The sequence below is a fragment of the Hypomesus transpacificus genome, chromosome 10 (assembly GCF_021917145.1).
Source record: "Hypomesus transpacificus isolate Combined female chromosome 10, fHypTra1, whole genome shotgun sequence".
Taxonomy (NCBI): Eukaryota; Metazoa; Chordata; class Actinopteri; order Osmeriformes; family Osmeridae; genus Hypomesus; species Hypomesus transpacificus.
This window is the reverse complement of record NC_061069.1, coordinates 8,532,194-8,550,917: the sequence shown is the minus strand read 5'-3', so window position 1 is coordinate 8,550,917 and position 18,724 is coordinate 8,532,194. Positions and strand designations below refer to the sequence as shown.

Below are 18,724 nucleotides of genomic sequence, written 5' to 3'. Positions count from 1 at the left end.
GGGCATCCACATTCAGTAAATGGGCCTGTTTATTATGTTACCATGAAACCAAGCCAGGCAGAATCATGCTGTGTTGTGGTAACTGAGGGAGACATTATATTGGGTTTGGGAAGCAGACCTTAACACAATATCTTGAATGTGGATATGTACCTATATACCATAGTGTACATTTCAAGTATGGCATGAAAAACTTTTATATTGCTTCGTCCTAACAGTCCCCCCCCCCCAAAAATCGAAGAAAACAAAGCAAAAAGTTTGCTAACAGAAGCATACACATCATTGTCAAGTGATTACAGGAAAACTGGTTTTAATCATTGATTCAGTGGTAGCTTCACATGCAAGAGGCTTTGATGAAAAGTCGCTGTCTTTCCGCATGGCAGTTAGTTTGACGGACACTTGATACAGTTGAACAAAGACTCCACACCCCAACTCGGCTGTAAGGACCGTCTCTCTTCCTGTAAGCCGACAGGTTGCTAATGATTCGTTCTCTGCCAGGTTTCTCCCAAGGCTAGTGATTACCGAGCGCTCTGCAAAGAATGACACGTTTTACCTGGAGCCCAAACAGAGAGTGAAAATCACAACAGTGTTGATGTACTGCCTGAGTTATCGAGGGTGTTTTTTCCTGCTCTGCAGGAGTTGGTTTTATTATTCCGATTGGGGAGTCAGATGGAAATTGGTTTTGCTAATGAAAATTATTTCCTGTAAAAACAAATGAACTGCAAACGACTAAGAGGCATAGGGCCTACCTGTTTTCGCTGGTACTCGAGTGGAATGAGGGTTGTTGAGCATGAATCATTTCTCCGAGTGCTCTCTCTAACGCCCTTTACCCAGAGTGCTGAACGGCTCTAAGCCTCCATGAGAGGAATAACCTGAAATAGAGGAACGCTTCAATGTCGCCCTTTCCTATTCTCCTCCACCAGTGATTATAGAATTGATTTTATTTTCTCGTGGTGCCTGGTATAGGGGCAGTAATAACAATTTATCTTGGCTCCTTGTTCCATTATGGCTGCTGATGTTGAGAGAACAGGGGAAAGTACTGTTTCTATGATTTATGGGGCCAATTTGACCTGTGCTTATTAGAGAGATCTACAAAATGTGATGCAGGCATTAGAAATGTACTACAGCCTTGACTCTGCTCCATGGTGAATGTATACATGGGTCTTCATAGACTACAGTATAAAATAAAGAAAAGAACATATTTGAAAAGAAACCCATTCTCAACTACTTCTGCTTAGCTCCCTCTCCTACGGTCCTTATAGGCCTTGTTCAAGAAGATTTCAACTGTACCAGAATGTGGAACCCTCCATCCTAAGACACTGCTTATCTACATGACAATCCCCCTGGAATGACAGGTGTATAGAGAATAACATAATCATTATTGAATCTGATTTGAGAAGACACCAAGAGAATTGAGCATAAATTTGAGGTGTGAAGAGCAGTCAGATAGTAATCGCCATGCATGCAGGTCTCTCTGGTCCCAGATATGGCTGGAGCCTGCAGAAGACTCCTGCTCTCAGGGGAACCTGGTTATTCCTCATTGATTGGCGTTTATGGAGCCGTTTAAGCACGCCGCATACCCTCCTCCATCAAATCTAGGTCTCTCTCCTGTGGCCACTGATAATATTTAACTACTGACCTTATCTTCTCCCTCCCACACCTCCTTTGCCTCCTCGTCACGTGTAGCATTTGAATGCTTGACACAGCTCCACGTGTAGCATGTTAATACATCTGCTGCTCAGCTGATTAGAGATGGCTGTCAGTAGGATGGTAAACACACATGCCTTCGAGCTGCTCCCATGACTGGCTGAGCACAGGAACATTGTTGTGCAATGTTTGTGCCCGGGCAAGCACACAGCATTTCACCTATGTAGTCTAAAAATTGTATATTCTCACCACACCAACTGAACTGGCTACATAATACGTTACAAGCGATTTGAGAGAAAACATGCAATTTAATTTAAATCTAAACAGGTTTAGATCTCAGAAAAGCTTTTAGACGTGTCTAGTAGTACTTTCCAGTACGGTTAGGAAAAAGGATGCATGTAGTTCAAGCATTTCCTCAGACTCTATGGGTCTTTATTTGGACCACTGCATGAGTTGACAGAGATTCATTCTTTGTCTCCTACTGCTGATCGATAGCACACCACCTGCGAGTAGGGAATTAACTCTGTAGGTAGAGTGATTGGGCCATATTGTATGTCGAAGGCAAACACAGAAAGGTAAAGAAAGTAATATCACCATGTCCACATGCAAGAAAATAAGGTAGAAGAAATGTGTGTAAACTCAAAATTCAAGGGTCTTTTTTTTCTCCCAGCCATCAGATGCAATCATTATCTCCACAGGTGAAAGCAGCGGGCGTGGAAAAGTGCTCTGACTGTTATATCAGGTGTTGCCTTGTCGTCGTCATCGTCCCCCCCCACCCTCCTCCCCTCAGAGAGAAGCCATGGGGCAACTGGGACCTGAGCCTCTCCCTCTACACTTCCAAAATACAGATGAGACTGGGGAGAGGGCCACCATGTGACTCGTTCCACACGGTCTCCTTTCCCAGCCAAGCAATTCACAGTTCACACACTTCCCTCAATGGAAATGAGCAAATCTGGACAAATATGTAGAATTCCCATGGTGAGAGCTCGTAACATGGCAGGAGATGGTTAAGAATGGCCTGGGCCCCTGAATACACCTCTCATCAATACACTTCATATATATCAACAGGAAATGGTGGTTCCTATTTAGGCATTCAGTTGCAGTGCTCTACCTGTTTAATACAGAAATCTTCCACTTCTCTGTGTGGGGGGTGCGGTGGGAGGGACATTATCATAATTTAAGATTACTATGCATGACTGTCACTTCAAAGACAATCAAGTAGATTATAAAATGCTTCAAGTGCGTATAAAGGTTGGAGTGACTCAGAGATAATCAACTTTCAATTGTTTTAATTTCTTTGTTAATTTTAAATATATTGAAGAGCATTTGACTTGATGATATAACTTGGATAGGAGTTGGCCCTGTCAGCCCACAGATGCAGAAAAGATGTGAGACAGCAAATCATAATGATTGAGAGAAGAGCAGGCTGTTCATCAAGTTCTGGGATATCAATGAAACATGTCTAATAATCAATACCGTCTCCTCGACCCACACTGGTGTCCATGAATCAACAAAAGAACTAATTGTGGACAGCTATTTGTACAAGCACTGCACCACAGAGGGCTTCATAGATGCCTACAGACCAGTACCTATAACCTACCTAAACCATCAAGAAATACAAGGAGAAACTTCTCATTGGGAGTAACCGTTCAGTGAGGGATCCCCTCCTCCAGAGACAGTTGGTGATGCAAAGAGGTGCAAAGGCTGTAGACAAGAGTGCAACCATAACATGAAGTATGATTCAAAATTAGTTAACGAGTGGATGGTGAAGACACACACATGTTCAAACATGTTTTGCTTGGCAGATCACCTCCAGAATGATCTCCAATCAGGTTTTGTCAAAGGATATGTCGCTGGAACGTCTGAGGAGTAGCATCTCATACAAAATGAAGGACATTCTCATACATCTTTCTTCTGAAAGAAATGCTGTGGGACATGACTGACACAAATCTATTACGATGTTTAACTGTATGGTGCATCCATGACTTTGATCCACAGGAACAGTCCGCAGAGGCGATAAATAAGGTAGCTTACTGAAAGAACAAATGTCTCCAACCTAAACTCAGTTAAATGAATGACATCATCTGTGGGAGGCAGGAGCTTCATCAGCTGCCGTAAAGTTGAATAAAAGGCACAATAAAATGTGATTTTCATACGACGGCAGTCATTACCATAAACCCTGCTTTTTACCGCCCATCCTCCTTGCGCTCTCTCTCCTCTTAGTGGCAGTAATGGTGCCAGGGGAGCTGGGAGGTGAGGAAAGAACAAGGTGGGGGGGACACACATTCACAGCTCTGTTTTCATTTGATGTCATTAGAAATTCTATTCCCCCAAAAATGACTTTTTTGCAGTTGCAAAAAGCAGTTGCTTTAAGAAGCTGCAGCATGACCCGTTTTTGTCCCAGCAGCACTCACCCAGCACCAACTGTCTCCCTCTTTTTTCTCTCTCTCTCTATCACCCTCTTCCTGATTATTTCTAAAACTCGATTGAGTTTTCTTCAATTTTCTGTGGCTGGTTTGTCAGGCAGTTGGGTGTGACAGCATGATGGTTGCTGTGGGAAGCTTGGTCATTGACTTCTAGTATCCTGTGTTGACAGTGTTAGTTGCTGACAGCTGGCTACTTTCATCTTCTACTGTGCACATCTCTTTTTGGGACCTGTGTGATTGTGCCAACAATATGACATCCATGGTGACACCGACAAAAGTGACAGTGAGGGAAATAAATACATGAACAGCGTTTTGTTATCCTTTGAAATGTTAGTCCTGAATTTAGGGTACTTTCCTGTTAAACAAGGGCAACAGTTTTAGCTTTATGAGTCAGGAAATGCAAGAGATATTTTCATGTGTATGTGTGATTCACATTGTTTGTGGTGGCTGAACTCATACATACATCACAAGCAAACGTAATGTGACAGTAAATCATGAAGGGGGAAGTTCTGATGCCCACAGTACGTAAAACACAACACAGGGTGAAGCAAGACGAGGCCAGGATGATGTTCTGTGATCTGTCCCCCACATCCACTCTCTCCCCAAGCAATGATGGAAATCTGTCAGCTGTCCTGTTAGGTGTTAAGCAGGGCCAGCTACTGGGCTGACACTTGTAACCTTAGAGCGTGAAATGAATGCACTCACTTTTCTTTCCTTGCAAACAAGGCTTATTACACCTGATGTACTATAAATCTGCGGCTACTTTATTTTTCAATTTCCTGCTTCAGTGAGCACCCCTATGGCAGTAAGGGACCCCTTGTCCCCAGGAAATACCTCACATGGTGACATCACACATGAAGCGATACGGCACGGACAGAGATTGATGGAGACCGTGGAGCTGTTGCTGCTGTGGTAAGGGAAATGGGGACTCTAACCAAGAGGTCCCTCAATCACACCTGGAATCTGGTCTTTGGTCTTCAAGAATAAAAAAAGAATCTGTGCTTGAACCTCAGAGGGACAGGAGGGCGCTCCGTGAAGACGAAGATTCCCAGCTGGAAGTGCGGCTCTATTTAACTTCATTATTAAACCTTAACACAGCTAATGAACACTCCACCCTTGAGGATATTCAGCATACATCCATGAACAGGAGTGAGGTCCTGTGTCCCTGGTTGCTCTCATACATCACTGTGCATGAGCCTGCTGGCTCTGACAGGTGGTCCTCGGTTGGGTGGCAGATGCACTCTGTGACGCTGTCAGTCACAGTGACAAAGGTGACATTAGGACTGAATCCCGCTCAGCTGAAAAGGGCATCTGCACAGCATGGTCATCTTTTAATGGTGGTTATACGGGTCAGGCAGACCAACACATGCTAGCCTAACACACACACACACAACCATTAAACATTTCAGAGAGTTATCAGTTGAAGGCAGCTAATAAATAAAATAAGCGATGGTTGACCTTCTGAACCTCATCAAAGGACCAGGAGTTGCACTACTCAGCTGTGATGCAACTCTGCAACTTTCTGACATCACTCAATGTTAAATGAATGGAGGGCACATGTTGGATTGTCCACAGTTTCGTGTTCTTGGCAGATCTAAAATGGACAGTGTAGGGCCCCAGGATAAAAATGGAGAAGGCTAGTGCAACTCAACACAATTATCTCTTCTGAGTGATGCGAAGACAACAATCATGTTTCTCCCTCCTGTCCCTTTCTTCGTGATGCATTACTTATACAGCTAGTACAGCTGACCTCTGACTGACCTTTTAGAAATAATTATTTATCTGAACCTGAGTCTATATTAGCTCAGATAGGTGTGGGAGGATATTACACAACAATATCATAGGAATTATGGGTGAGTTACTACATTCTGTAACGTTATAATGTTTGTTGGCTTGGGGCGCATGTTAAATGGGGTGTATGAGAACATGGCCAGAGGCAGCAGATCTAAAGGTTGTGAGAAAAGGAAAACATATGGACCACAAGTACAACATGGCAACAGGAGCACAACAACATTCAGTATTCTGAAGGTTATTTTGACCAAACATTTTTCATAAATCATTGAACAACTAAGGTCAAGAAAGTCTATTCTTTGGTGTTTCATGAATGCAATGAGACAGACTCAAACAGCTCCAACTGTGAGTCAAAAGAATTCATGGGAGGATATCCAAAGTACTTTCTTTTTGTGGTTGCAAAAAACACCACATCTTGATTCATAATTTATGACGTCATGTTAAAAACATGATGTGTGTATTATTGACTGTTAATAGTAGTTGCTTTTGGGAGATAAACACATTTTCTGGTTAAATACCTAAGGCTTTGGTGACTTGTTAATTATTAATCACATATTGCAGTCTGAAGGATGACATCTTGATTTTGACATGACAGATAGTACAGTCCCAATGCTCTATCCGTTAAAAAACATGCAATGTCTCTTCAGATACATTGCTTAAAACCCTAGGGCTGTAGAACAAGTACTATATAAAAAAAACAGCAAATCACAGGGCTGAATATGGAACTTGCAAATATATTCATATGTTTCTTCCATGCCAACATTGTTTCCATTTAGATTTAATCCTGGATCTCATGATGGACTAAGGCACAATTTACCCACAGGGATCCTAGTTTTACAAATACAGGCCAACCTAGAACATATCACATGCAGCCCCAAAAGAAAGCTGATGAAATGTAAGATCTTATCACTAGAAGCCTAGAAGATGTCATATTAATCTTGCTCTCTGTTCTCTTGGACACAATGGTAAAGGTTAATGTATGGGAACAGTCATAATTCTGTGTTGCGTTTAGAAACTAAAATAGGACTTTTTATCATTATGTGCAGTAAGCAATTAGATATCCGAGCTGTATTGTAGGATTTCAAGGTGACATTGGCTGTGTCACACATAAATATACTACACATGAAGATAAAATATGATACAAAAAAATATGGTTAATCTTCTCTGAAATGAAAAAAGTCACAAGCCACAAACATTTGCAGAGGCAAAGAAAGCTCTTGTAAAGGGCAGAAACCATCTTCACACGAGAGACGAAAAGTTACCCTTGATGAGAGAAATCTCTTTCAAAGACCAAATGACTTCAAAAATTAGCTGGCTCTGAAGTGTTCAAGACACAGCAGCCATTTACATCATATAGCTTTCCGTGTTTGTACTTTTCAAAACACTCATCTTGAGTATTTTACATCAAATGATGTATTTTGTGCAGTGCAGTGCTGATATAATATGGCTGTTACTATAGAGTAAACTCTACGTCACAAGTTACAATTTTCTCAGCTCCCAGATTAGCCTCCAGTCAGTTCAAATGATAGGCTTACCCCATCAACCTGTTAATCTCCCATTCGCTGGTGTAGGAACTAGAACACTGTCGTTTTTGGATCCGCAGCCCTAGTCTTCCTCCTCTGTCCCAGGTGTCATCAATCAGGAGAGTGTGGAGGACTAATGGAGTCTCTGTGGCCATTAGAGATGAGAGAGAACCACTGATGTATGACGCAGCACAGTGCAAACAACTCCTAGGCCATACTCATCACGCTCCTATCCATCAGCAAGCTTAGATTATGTCCCATGTAAGTATTCGATGACCTACGGTGCTGTGATCGATTGGCATGGCGTGTGTCGGTTTCACACAATCAATGGGAGACTGGACATTGTTCTTAATCCATTTGGTTTCCTGGATTGTACAACTCCAGAGAGAATAATTGCATAATTACACAGTTAAATAGATATATTTCCTGTTTTGCTAATTCGGAAACATTTATCTGATATATCTGGGAATGCTTGTTCAATTAGACCCCATTAATGTAAGTAATTGGTCATTCTGTGTCTCAGGAGCCCACTGTCCAGTAGCTGTTAACCCATTCCCCTTTTTCATCCTTAACACCATTAGCATTTCTGGTGGGCAGCCTCATCCTTTAAGGACTCCAGGGTAGAATTTCAAATGTCTCACTAATGAGTCAATTATATCCAATGACAAAACATATCTGTACCTAAATTGGAAATGTGAGGCAAAGTAATCAGTTTTTCTCCTTTCTTAGAAATAAAAATACCATCTAATTCAGCTTCACATGCTATAACAACAAGGATGGGAGCCTTCGTATCCCAAAGGATAGCGTTGGACTCTTTGGACAAAGCATGTCCTTATAATCAAATTAGATACATTTCTGAGAATGAATGAGTTTTTCAGTGCTTTGTAATTCATCTCTGTACACCATTCAGCAAAGCAGGTACAATTCACTAGAGGCCTTTGTTGAAGTTCCTTGCTATAGATGATGTTGGAAATCTGTTTTCATGCATGGTATGTTAATACTTGTAGTAGTGAAGTAATATCTATTCAGAGACACATTTGAATGAAGAGGAAGATGAGCTGAGCTAACAGTGAGTCTGTACACACAGCTGGCGCCACCCACAAACCTGGCCAGGGTTTTTACTTAAGGCCATCTGGCAGGAAGAGAGGGGCAGTTCCAGCCCTGAACAGGCCAAAAGGACTAGAGGGGTCAGTTGTAGTTAGAAGTGCTGTGGCCATTGAAGGTCCCAGTAAGGGTACACACGCCCTCAGTGATGCAGGCACTATGACTGTGGGGTATGCGGTTACACACGCCCTCAGTGATGCAGGCACTATGACTGTGGGGTATGCGGTTAGTCACACGCCCATGCAGACATCCTTCATTTTCAAACTGACAGATGACCTCTGGTCTGCTCTAAGTACATCTTGTCCCTTACGGGTTATTTGTATATAAACATTTTACTTGTCCTTAATTCCTTTTTAATTTATGATGAGTCAGTTCACGATGTGGACATATATGGGAGCTTTTATTTGTTTTTGACATTTCCAACCATATAACTTTTTTAATTCACCAATTTAACATTTGTGATAAGATTACCCAAGACTTGATAGTCGTACTAATTACAGTCCCCTTCCAATGTATCTCTCTATTCTGCTGTTAAATTACTTATATGGATATTCATGTGGGATCGTGGCAAGAGGTATTTGCTGATACAGTGGAGACATCCTGAACAAGAAATTTAGTACCCAGAACGTACAGGGCACTAAAGCAGCCTGCTGAGGAGCTCTTACGCAGGGACATCATCATACTCTGTATATGTTCCCAGAGTTCTCATTTCTCCCTACCTCACCCTCCTGCTAATCTGCAGTATTTACACGGCCACAGCTCCAACACAACGATTAATTAAAATTGTGCCGCCTTCCCCTAAAGCAGACACTGGCAGTTGTCTGGACAACCCAGCTGGAATTGTCACAACAACTCCCCCTCGTTCACAGCTTCAAATAGCCATGTTTACCCTGGCCTGTCACTTGAAGCACTCAACTCACTGGTAACTGTGGTAAAGTAGAGAGGCACACAACAGTCAGATGGCACAGACAGCAATTTCCTCTCATGTGAACATGGATTGACAGGTTAGAGATAATTGTGCAAGACAAAAAAAATACCTTTTTCCAACCTGAACTAATACTGTGGCTTTTGTGCGGCAAACTGTTCATTGTGGCATTGGAAGCATTCATGACTTCATCAAGTTGAGAAGCTGGGAACAGGAGGCACAAGATTGTAGTCTTGAGATAAAGGATGACTGAATAGCAACCATTCTGATGAAAGAAGTCTTCCAAACCCTGAATCTCAAAAAAAGAAAGAGGTAAGGTAAACTCAGTATTTGCCTTTCAAGTGAGCACTGAGGCAAGAGGGTTGGTGTCTAAAACCCTACCTCTGATTGAAAACTTAATTAAAATGCCTGAACGTAACATTTATTACTAATTGGGTTTTGATAGGAAAGTACTTATTTGTCATTAAGTGATTTAATTGCATAGAAAAAAATATATCTTGCTTAAACACATTTCTTTATCATGTTTGCTCACTGCCTGCAGAAAGTCAAGCTTAAAGCAAAGCATATTCTCAGTTCACAGAATTTTGAATGAAAGGAAACAAGACGGCCACACATTTGGGTTCCTGGAATGGTTGTGGTGGAAATCACTTGAGTGATTTTAATCACATTATTTATTTCATCTAATCTTTATAAGCCAGTGCAGAGTCCTCCTTTGATCTTACAGTACAACAGTGCCATCTAGCAATGTATGGACGCACTACCACAAGTAGTTGTTTTTTTTTGCATTCAGTTTCTGTGGCATCGTCTACGGATGGCGGAAATACAAATGGAATATCTCCCCCTTTAATATTGTGGAAGACTTCATACACATTTGGTTCACCTCACTTTGAACAGTACAGCCACGCTAGAACAGAGCGCTTGAGCGTTCCAGAGCTGGCACCTACATTAAGGATTGGCTGCAGCTGCTAGTCCTTCTGACGGAGCTCATCTCCCGCAGCTCTCTCCAGCGTTGAGTGTTGGCCAAGACTATTACAGCTACAGTATGATCTGATTCCCTGACAACTGCCTTTGGCACTGAGGAATGATGAAGGACAAACAGAACACGCTGCCTATCTGCTCTTTACTGATGCCTAAACAACAACACTAATGCCGTGTAAAATCATTCAAGTACTCAGGCCTCCTATTACTAGAAGTATAGAAATATGTCATCCGTCATGCTTTCCCACTTCAACAAGCGAACATCTAACCTCCTGGCTGTCATTAAAACATAAACAGAACATACAGTAGTTCCTGGCACTACATGGATCTTTCCCTGTAATGTGTCCAGTCTGCCTACTGTAGTGAAGGCTACCCAAACACCAACTGCTGGGTGGCTGTCTCACTCATGTCTTACCAATGAAGGCATTTGTAGTTGAGATCAATGTGCCTGCTGTGTGTATCCAGCTCCATGGCAACTGGTGTCCAGCCTGTCTTATCATCATAAAACATGTATGCCCTCTCTCCAAACAGTGTCCTAACAAGCCACTTGCGCTCATTTGATAGCGGTCATTAAAATTTAGCGAATGGGGCAAAGGATGGCCCAGCTCTCAAGTTCCTCATGCAGGCAGCAGATTAATTTTTCAACGTTCCATGGACTGGCGCCTCTGCAGACGTCCCGTGGCTGTGTTCGGACACTGATGTGCCGTTTCTCTGATGTTGCAACTGAATACAAAGGCTTTCTTAAACCAATAGAACAGTAACATGACTTTCTGGATGGTTGTACTTGTTCAGCTGCTGTTATTTATTGGCAAGTCGGTCTCAAAAAAAGGTACGTTTATGTATTTTTAGGAGTACTGCATTGGATAATACACTTGAGTGGTTAGATTGTGTGATTTTATTTTAACTGGTTAATGCCCCTTAGTCTATATACATTTGTGTTTTGTGTCAGGCACACTTTTAGAACATACCTCTACTATGTTTTGATTAAGTTGCCAATAAATATTAGAACCTCAACAGTATCTGTTTAATAGTGGGATGCAGGGCTTGCGATACAACACAGCCACAATGTACAACCTCTTACAAGCTACCAGTCAGGCCATGTTGTGATATTGGAATACAGTACATTACACTAATTTCTTCAATCATTTCTTAAAAGTGTAGGTGTCAAATGTGGTGGAATCCTCTCAGCTTCCTCTGGCAACATATCTAGCCCCAACTTCCCTGGACTGTACCCCTACGACATCGAGTGCGCCTGGCTGATTGTAGTCGCAGAAGGCTCCTCTGTCCTCCTCACTTTCCAGCACTTTGAGCTGGAGTACCATGTCAGCTGCGCCTACGATTACATCAAAATCTACAATGGCGTCTCTGAGGATGAGGGGAACCTCCTGGGGACATTCTGTGGTGAAGTCTCCCCACCCCAGTTCACATCGTCATGGAACATCATGTCCATTATCTTCCACTCAGACCGCCACGTGGCCCACAGGGGATTCTCTGTGGGCTACAGGAAAGGTGGATATGCATGTTGGGAATTGTCTCATTTCCCTGGAGTGCTACAGTTAAATTGTTTATATAATACATCACTTAATAATATAACTGAGTATGCTACAGTAGGGGAGTCTTCTTATTTGAAAGTTTGTTTAATATTGTTAAATATTGAAGTACTATGCATCTTAATGTGGGACTTGTATACAGCCTCAGTCAGTTGCTGTGTTACCACAGTAACCACATCCCGCCTCTCCCTATAGATATGTGTGGTGGAGTTCTAACTGGCCTGTCGGGAATCATCTCCAGCCCGGGCTACCCTCAGGAATACAGCAACAATGCTAATTGCTCCTGGACTATTCACGTATCCAATCGCAGTGTGGTCACCCTGGTCTTCTTGGACTTCCAGCTTGAGAACAATGAGGGTTGCAACTTTGATTTTGTGGCCCTCTTTGATGGCCCCACCGTCACCCATCGTCATCTGGGGAACTACTGTGGGGGAGACAAACCTCCAAATAAGGTCACCACCTCCAACCAACTGCTCGTGGTCTTTAATTCCGACTTCAACATTGGTGGAAGGGGGTTCAAAGCTTACTACTACTCAGGTAAGTAGGGTAGCACCACTAATATCTGTATTTCTACATCTAAATGACAATGTTCTTGAGTTACTTACAAACCAATTTATTGTCATGGATTGATCAACTGAATGTCCATTGTCAGGTGAATGCCAGCAGGTCCTTTCTGAAGTGAATGACAACTTTACCAGCCCAAACTACCCCAACATCTACCCCAACAACATCAACTGCCACTGGATCATTACCTTGGCAGAGGGCTACCGGATCAAACTCTCTTTCCCTGTCATAGAGTTAGAGGAAAGAAACAGCCTAACAGACGAGTGTGACTACGATTCTGTTGCAGTGTTTGACGGGAATAGCCAAACAGACCCAATTCTAGGCCACTGGTGTGGTTCTGAACACCCTCCCTATCTGATCTCCAAGGGCAACAAGCTGCTCGTTGTCCTCAGTACTGACAGAAATTATGCTTATAAAGGGTTCTCTGCCTCCTATATTGGAGGTGAGTGTCTAATTCATGACTGTCCCCATTTGCTGTCATAATGTATCCTGTCTCCTTCCAACATGTAAAGACTACCTGAGGGTAAAAAACATATTTTTTCTTATGGCTGTTAACTGCACATTTTGTTTCTACTTCTCAACCCAAGTGGTACCAGTGAACATTAGCTGCACAAGAACAGAATTTTCCATCCTGATAGCCCAGCAGTCTGTGCCTCAGCTGGGCCGTGAGAATATCTACCTGGGGAACCCCTCCTGCACTGCCCAGTTGACAGCAACTACCTACAAGATACTTGCCCGCTTTGTCAATTGTGGCACAGCAGGTAAGGTAAGTTTCACATTCCTCTCTCACTTTTCAACACTTTATCACTTTGTTACACATCATTGCAGCCTATATATTATTGGGATTTAAAAAGAACACCAGTTTGCTTCGAATCCATTTCAGTCACAAAACAGATTCTTTATCAAATGACATCATCCACTTCACTTACGTGACCACCGAAATACTGTAGAACTGTTGCACTTCGGATGCTTGATCTTCTACTGTACGTTCTGCACGTCACATTGGAAGGAAACGTCTACTAAATTAATACAATTTAAATAACCCAATGGCTTTTACCCTTGCAGAAACGCCGGAACATCACCATGCTGGTAAACACACTATATATCGACTTCTCTGAGGGGAAGCAGCAGAATGTCCAGGAGTACGAGGTGCAGTGCGACGCCCAGAAGAAACAGGCCACCGTGTCCATCATATCTACGGAAGAGCGCAACCGCTACAACGAGCTGGCTCGCCAGGCGGAGAGTGCCAGCAGCGGGGTGGGGGCGCCAAACTCTGAGCCTCACGATCCCAGTGACATCGTCTTCATCAGCATCTGTGTGCTGGCTGTCATTCTTATGGTGATCGCCATTGTGTGGCTAGTGCTGCTTTAGTGTATTCCTTCTCCTCCCCCCATTTCCAAGATCTAAGCCAGAACATTGTAGAGCGTAATATTTTCATTAAAAAGTGTATTATTTTTTACTAAAATGTACAAAACATCCTAATGTTATGTATGGCACATATCCTTCATCCACATTCTTGGCATGACAGCATACAAATGCAAGTGTAACTGACACAAATATTTAGCAACACTCATCTCATAAAAAATAAGAAATTAAAAGAAGTATGTGCTCTGACTATCTTCTCGAATGTTTAAAAGGGTGACTCCCTTCCGCCAATATCTTAAACGTTGAGTCTTATGCTGGCCTTTAGGCACAGACATTATTTCTTGTGGTTGGCGACCAGCTGGTTGACTGAGATCTTGCTGTCCTTTACCTCATTTCTGATCACAGGCTTGTGTTTGAAAGCAAAGACCAATGCTCTCACAGTCCGTCTGTATGAGCCGCTGACCAGCCGCGAGCTCTGGTGGAACACCTCTCTCTCTATGTTGTCAACGAGCCCACAATCAACCTGAAAGGGTTACATCAAGTTAAGATCACCACATCTTGCATCAAAGGATGAATACTGGGCACTAAATGGACATTTAGTGTAATGTTTGTATTAACAGCATACGGATTATACTCTGCTGCAGTAGTTTTCTCACCTTCACATCCAGTGTTTCAGCCATAAGTCTCCTTGCATTGTTTCTGAGTGTTTCAGACTGTTTGTCACTGCGGACCTCAATAGAGGGCTTATTGGCATTCTCTTCTATAAATGTCCTCCACTGAGTGTAGACCTCTTTAGCCAATGAGCTCACCTCTGGATCAGCATGCTTGCGCATTTTGTTAACAGTGTGACCTGAAGGAGAAGCTTCATCAGACCTTGTTTCTACAGAACTCCCTTACGATGTCAACTACAGTAAAGTGTTTGAAGGAATTGGCCAATGTGGAATATTAGAAACAAAACAGGGGATCCATACCTATTTTTGTTGACTTCAGAATCTCCTTTGACGGCATCTTCTTGTTTAACTCAGTCAGGGCAAGCACCAGATTCTCCTTGGTCTGTTTTGGCAGCTGCAACATTGCCTTGTACCGCTCAAAGTCCTCTATAACAACCACTCTCTGGTTTGGAGACATGGTGAAGGATTAGGCTTTTGAATTTCACGACATTTTATCTCAGGTTCAATGGTACATCTCAAAAAGTTGATCCCTTGACCAATCTCTCGTCAGGTCTCTAAAATTACTTTGAAGTTACATGGACCAGGTCGATGTAGAATTGTCTAACCCTGTAACAATTATCTGTGAAGGAGTGATAACTACTAAGGGGAGACTGTAAGCACTGTTGAACAAATTACCCTCTTGGCATTTGTATCCGGTCGTTATGAGAATGATCATTTTACAGCTTTAGTAGGCTACTGTTTATAAATCTTACCCTCAGAGACTCAATAGTCGCTTGTCGATAAACCTTTTCTTTGTCTTTTGTCTCTTTGGTTGTTTTCCCGATGGGTAGTCGCACGACAAACTTGTCCATTTCCATTCAATTCACACTCTGTATATTGTCGGTTATAAATGTACTACTTACTAACTCCGTGTTCCTAGCTTTACCAGAGTGGATTGTGTAGACAGTCATTGAAAAATAGTGTAGGTCCAATGCGCTGTTTGCTTGCAAGACTTCCGTTAAAATCAAATATTTCGTTTTGTAAGCCAGGACCCCATTGACGGGTGGCCGCTGTTGAGTGCGGGCAGATACTAGTTGAGGCTACTGTGGGTAATGACCGAGCCATTATCAACTATATTGTGTGTTTACTTCATGTGCATTGGGATGGTTGGTTATGCAATATACATTTTCCAACTCAGGACCAGACCATTCATCGATTTCAGAGGTCTGTTCCGCTCCTCCTGAAAAATGATGTAACACAAAACGAGTAGACCTAACCAAACGTACAAGGAAGAAGACTCGTTACTGGCACTGTTTAGATTTTCAGCGAGGCAAAAATGGGGAGCTTTAAGATCTTCGACTGCATTGCAATGTTGTGCTTCGTGCTTGCATGTACTACTGCGTCTGGAGATGTGTTTGATGGCGTTTTGGGAAATACTGCATCTTGCCACAAAACATGTCAAATGACATACAGTTTGCATACTTATCCCCGAGTGAGTTACGTTAACCAAGCTAGCTCTAGCTAGGCTAGTAAGCCTGTCTTACTGGTTTAGCACACGAAACTACTAATGCTAGCTACTAGCTAAATGTTGTTTTGATGGCTAAGTACTAAGCTAGCCAGTACTTCGTATTTAAAAACGTTAATCCACCCAAACCATTAGCTTTCATACAAATGTTTTATAACGTACTTTCCGAGGTTGTGTTTGATAGTCTTCAACATTCGACAGCAAACAATTGCTGGTGTTAGTTATTATGGTGTCAATTATGGTGAAGAAAAATGATTACTCGCTCAATGGCCAGCTACTGTACGGTAGCTATGTTTGTTTTTTGTTTGTTTTTGCAGGAGGAGGAACTCTACGCCTGTCAGAGGGGTTGCCGTCTGTTCTCCATTTGCCAATTTGTTGGCGACAGCGACGAACTGAATCAAACCAAAGCCGAGTGTGATTCAAGTAAGACTATCAACAGCAGTATTTAAAATGTGAATTTAACATTTGTCTCAGTTTTGTGATCAAATAATTGTACATGAGGTTGAAACCAGACCTTAAAACATTGGCTTATACCTGTGAAACGGGTATTATGACAATAACAATATTTTGACAGTAAATTATTATTTGGAAATAAATGAGTCTGGTAATATGTGAATTTGTTAATCACCAGTAACAGGGCTATCCGTGACATTATTATTGTTCAAATTAATGAGTTCTGTTGTATACTGTTTTTCACAGCTTGTCGTGAAGCTTACACCAAGTCAGATGAGCAATATGCATGCCACTTGGGTTGCCAGAATCAGCTCCCATTTGCTGAACAAAGACAAGAGCAGGTAACGGTTACAGTCCGTTTCAGATTATCCACCACATTATTAACGGATTGGAATGTCAACAAACTTGACACAAGATGGAGTCCAATTTCTCAATGTTTGGTTGCCTTATAGTTGCTGGCCATGATGCCAAGGATCCACCTGTTGTACCCCATGACATTGGTCAGAGGATTCTGGGATGATGTCATGAGCCAAGCCCAGAACTTCATTACCTCATCATGGACATTCTACCTCCAAGCAGATGACGGCAAAGTAGTCATATTTCAGGTAATATACTATGTGTGGCTAGTGTGCCTTGTCATGCAAAACAAGAAATATCCCACAACTGAACTCTTAGAATTCTATAGAAAATCTAGTTTGCATTCTGGTTCACAGTCAGAACCACAGTTCCAGTTTGCTCCCCAGTTTGAGCTGCAGAAAGAGGAGGATAAAGGAGATTCACCACAGACCCGTAAGCCCTCCTGTGTTGTCTTAAACCTTGTTTTATATTTGGGTCATTGTGACCCATCAGTCATTGTGACCCACCGTTGTATTGCAACAACTTTACCACATACAAGTGAAGGTCACGTGACCCGAAGGCAGCACAAAAGTTAAACCCTTATAAAAATGTTTTTAATGAAGACAATACAATTGTAATCGACATGTGAACAGTGATAGGAACAACCTGTCTTTCTTGCTCCTAATGAAGCTTTGAGCAACATTGTATACAAGGACTACCACCGTAGTTTCATCCAGGAGAGGGACAGGGATATGTTCATAGGCCGGAGTTCCGGCGAGGATGACTACAACCTCTTCAGCTGCCTCTCAAGGTTTGTTGGCTAGGATGTTGTTAGTACCTAGTACTCTACTCAAGGATTTGTAGAAACAGGTGGACTAGAAGCAGTCTTAAGTAGGATGTGTACAAATATTTGATTCCTAAATGTTTGTGCTTTTGTTTATTTGATATCTTAGGAACCCTTGGCTGCCTGGGTGGATTCTGACCACAACCCTGGTACTGTCTGTTCTGGTCCTGATTTGGATATGCTGTGCTACAGTGGCGACAGCTGTGGACCAATATGTACCTGCAGAGGTCAGTCTATAGCCAAATCCAAAACTATCAAACAAACTGAGTATTAAAACGCAACATGAAACCAAAGGCTGAAACCCAATCAAATCCTCCTTACCCGTCTCTGACTTTAGAAGCTGAGCATCTATGGAGATATGGAGTATGCAAATGAAGAGAAGCTGACTCCTTACCCAGCATCCTCTCTGGTGATCATCAGCTCCCCAGGGGGCGAGGAAGAAGCCGGACCTCTTCCCTCTAAAGTGAATCTGGATCAGTCCAACATCTAGGGGTTAAATCTCTCATGTAGTCTTACTTTTTTTGCACTAGACCCTCTGTCTAAATAACTGCTTCCAGCTTATTTCTAATGGCTGTCCTTGTTCTTGTCCTGCTCTCAAAATGTGGAATCTGGAGTGGTGGTAATTTCTGTATATTGGAATAAGCTAATTGAGGCAGTAAACTTTACATTTAATGAGGACGCAAGTAGCTTTTAAGGAATTATTTCTTTAATTTGTGGTGTTTTCACAGACCTTGGTGTGCTATATTATTGAATGATGCTGTGTTGATGAACTATTTTCGACCTGTAAGTTCAGGTTTCAAATAATTGGGTATGCGGTGGGCTTTGCTTTTAATTCGGTCTCTTTTTGTGTTTTTGTGTTTTATTTAGTGGACACGGGTTTCTAATTGTGATATACAACAACTTCAATTAGTTTTAGACTTTACAGCGCATAAGTATTTGTCATTTCACTATTCTGTATTCTTATGGATAAATTAATCTGAATAAATAAATTGATGAGTTGAATTGGTAGAAATTGTTTCTTGTTTTCCTGTTAAAATGTGTGTATT

General features: G+C 42.1%; 3 protein-coding genes across 5 annotated transcripts; 2 read left to right on the top strand and 1 right to left on the bottom strand.

Annotated features, from left to right (window-relative positions):
- The first annotated feature begins 8,898 nt into the window (after positions 1-8,898).
- Positions 8,899-14,120, top strand: cdcp2 (CUB domain containing protein 2). Of its 2 annotated transcripts, none has more exons than XM_047027697.1 (6): positions 8,899-11,220; positions 11,553-11,900; positions 12,137-12,478; positions 12,594-12,947; positions 13,093-13,271; positions 13,571-14,120. In XM_047027697.1, exons 1-6 carry the CDS (start codon positions 11,154-11,156, stop codon positions 13,874-13,876), a joined length of 1,596 nt encoding a protein of 531 aa, XP_046883653.1. In that variant the 5' UTR covers positions 8,899-11,153; the 3' UTR covers positions 13,877-14,120. The 2 variants fall into 2 exon arrangements, with proteins under 2 accessions (XP_046883653.1, XP_046883654.1); XM_047027698.1 differs by having other exon boundaries at positions 13,093-13,266; positions 13,571-13,806.
- tceanc2 (transcription elongation factor A (SII) N-terminal and central domain containing 2) lies at positions 13,817-15,694 on the bottom strand. Of its 2 annotated transcripts, XM_047027727.1 has the most exons (5): positions 15,294-15,694; positions 14,842-14,983; positions 14,527-14,720; positions 14,259-14,393; positions 13,817-13,908 (listed from the first exon to the last, which is right to left on the bottom strand). In XM_047027727.1, the coding sequence occupies exons 1-5, from the start codon at positions 15,396-15,398 to the stop codon at positions 13,873-13,875; spliced, it is 612 nt and encodes a 203-aa protein (XP_046883683.1). In that variant the 5' UTR covers positions 15,399-15,694; the 3' UTR covers positions 13,817-13,872. The 2 variants fall into 2 exon arrangements, with proteins under 2 accessions (XP_046883683.1, XP_046883682.1); XM_047027726.1 differs by lacking the exon at positions 13,817-13,908 and having other exon boundaries at positions 13,937-14,393.
- Positions 15,695-15,790: 96 nt separating this feature from the next.
- On the top strand, positions 15,791-18,686 carry tmem59 (transmembrane protein 59). Its single transcript, XM_047027716.1, has 8 exons — positions 15,791-16,012; positions 16,363-16,468; positions 16,745-16,839; positions 16,951-17,103; positions 17,212-17,287; positions 17,525-17,645; positions 17,788-17,905; positions 18,016-18,686. The coding sequence occupies exons 1-8, from the start codon at positions 15,857-15,859 to the stop codon at positions 18,166-18,168; spliced, it is 978 nt and encodes a 325-aa protein (XP_046883672.1). The 5' UTR covers positions 15,791-15,856; the 3' UTR covers positions 18,169-18,686.
- Positions 18,687-18,724: the final 38 nt, after the last annotated feature.

Excerpts from the sequence above, each read along its gene's own strand:
- cdcp2 (XM_047027697.1), top strand. The coding sequence starts at position 11,154 with ATGACTTTCTGGATGGTTGTACTTGTTCAGCTGCTGTTATTTATTGGC. Across the intron at positions 11,221-11,552 it reads CAAGTCGGTCTCAAAAAAAG|GTGTCAAATGTGGTGGAATC; the intron begins GTACGTTTATGT and ends TTAAAAGTGTAG. Across the intron at positions 13,272-13,570 it reads ATTGTGGCACAGCAGGTAAG|AAACGCCGGAACATCACCAT; the intron begins GTAAGTTTCACA and ends TTACCCTTGCAG.
- tceanc2 (XM_047027726.1), bottom strand. The coding sequence starts at position 15,398 with ATGGAAATGGACAAGTTTGTCGTGCGACTACCCATCGGGAAAACAACC. Across the intron at positions 14,984-15,293 it reads CGACTATTGAGTCTCTGAGG|AGAGTGGTTGTTATAGAGGA; the intron begins GTAAGATTTATA and ends TCTCCAAACCAG. Across the intron at positions 14,721-14,841 it reads TCTGAAGTCAACAAAAATAG|GTCACACTGTTAACAAAATG; the intron begins GTATGGATCCCC and ends CTTCTCCTTCAG.
- tmem59 (XM_047027716.1), top strand. The coding sequence starts at position 15,857 with ATGGGGAGCTTTAAGATCTTCGACTGCATTGCAATGTTGTGCTTCGTG. Across the intron at positions 16,013-16,362 it reads GTTTGCATACTTATCCCCGA|GAGGAGGAACTCTACGCCTG; the intron begins GTGAGTTACGTT and ends TTGTTTTTGCAG. Across the intron at positions 17,104-17,211 it reads GCAAAGTAGTCATATTTCAG|TCAGAACCACAGTTCCAGTT; the intron begins GTAATATACTAT and ends TCTGGTTCACAG.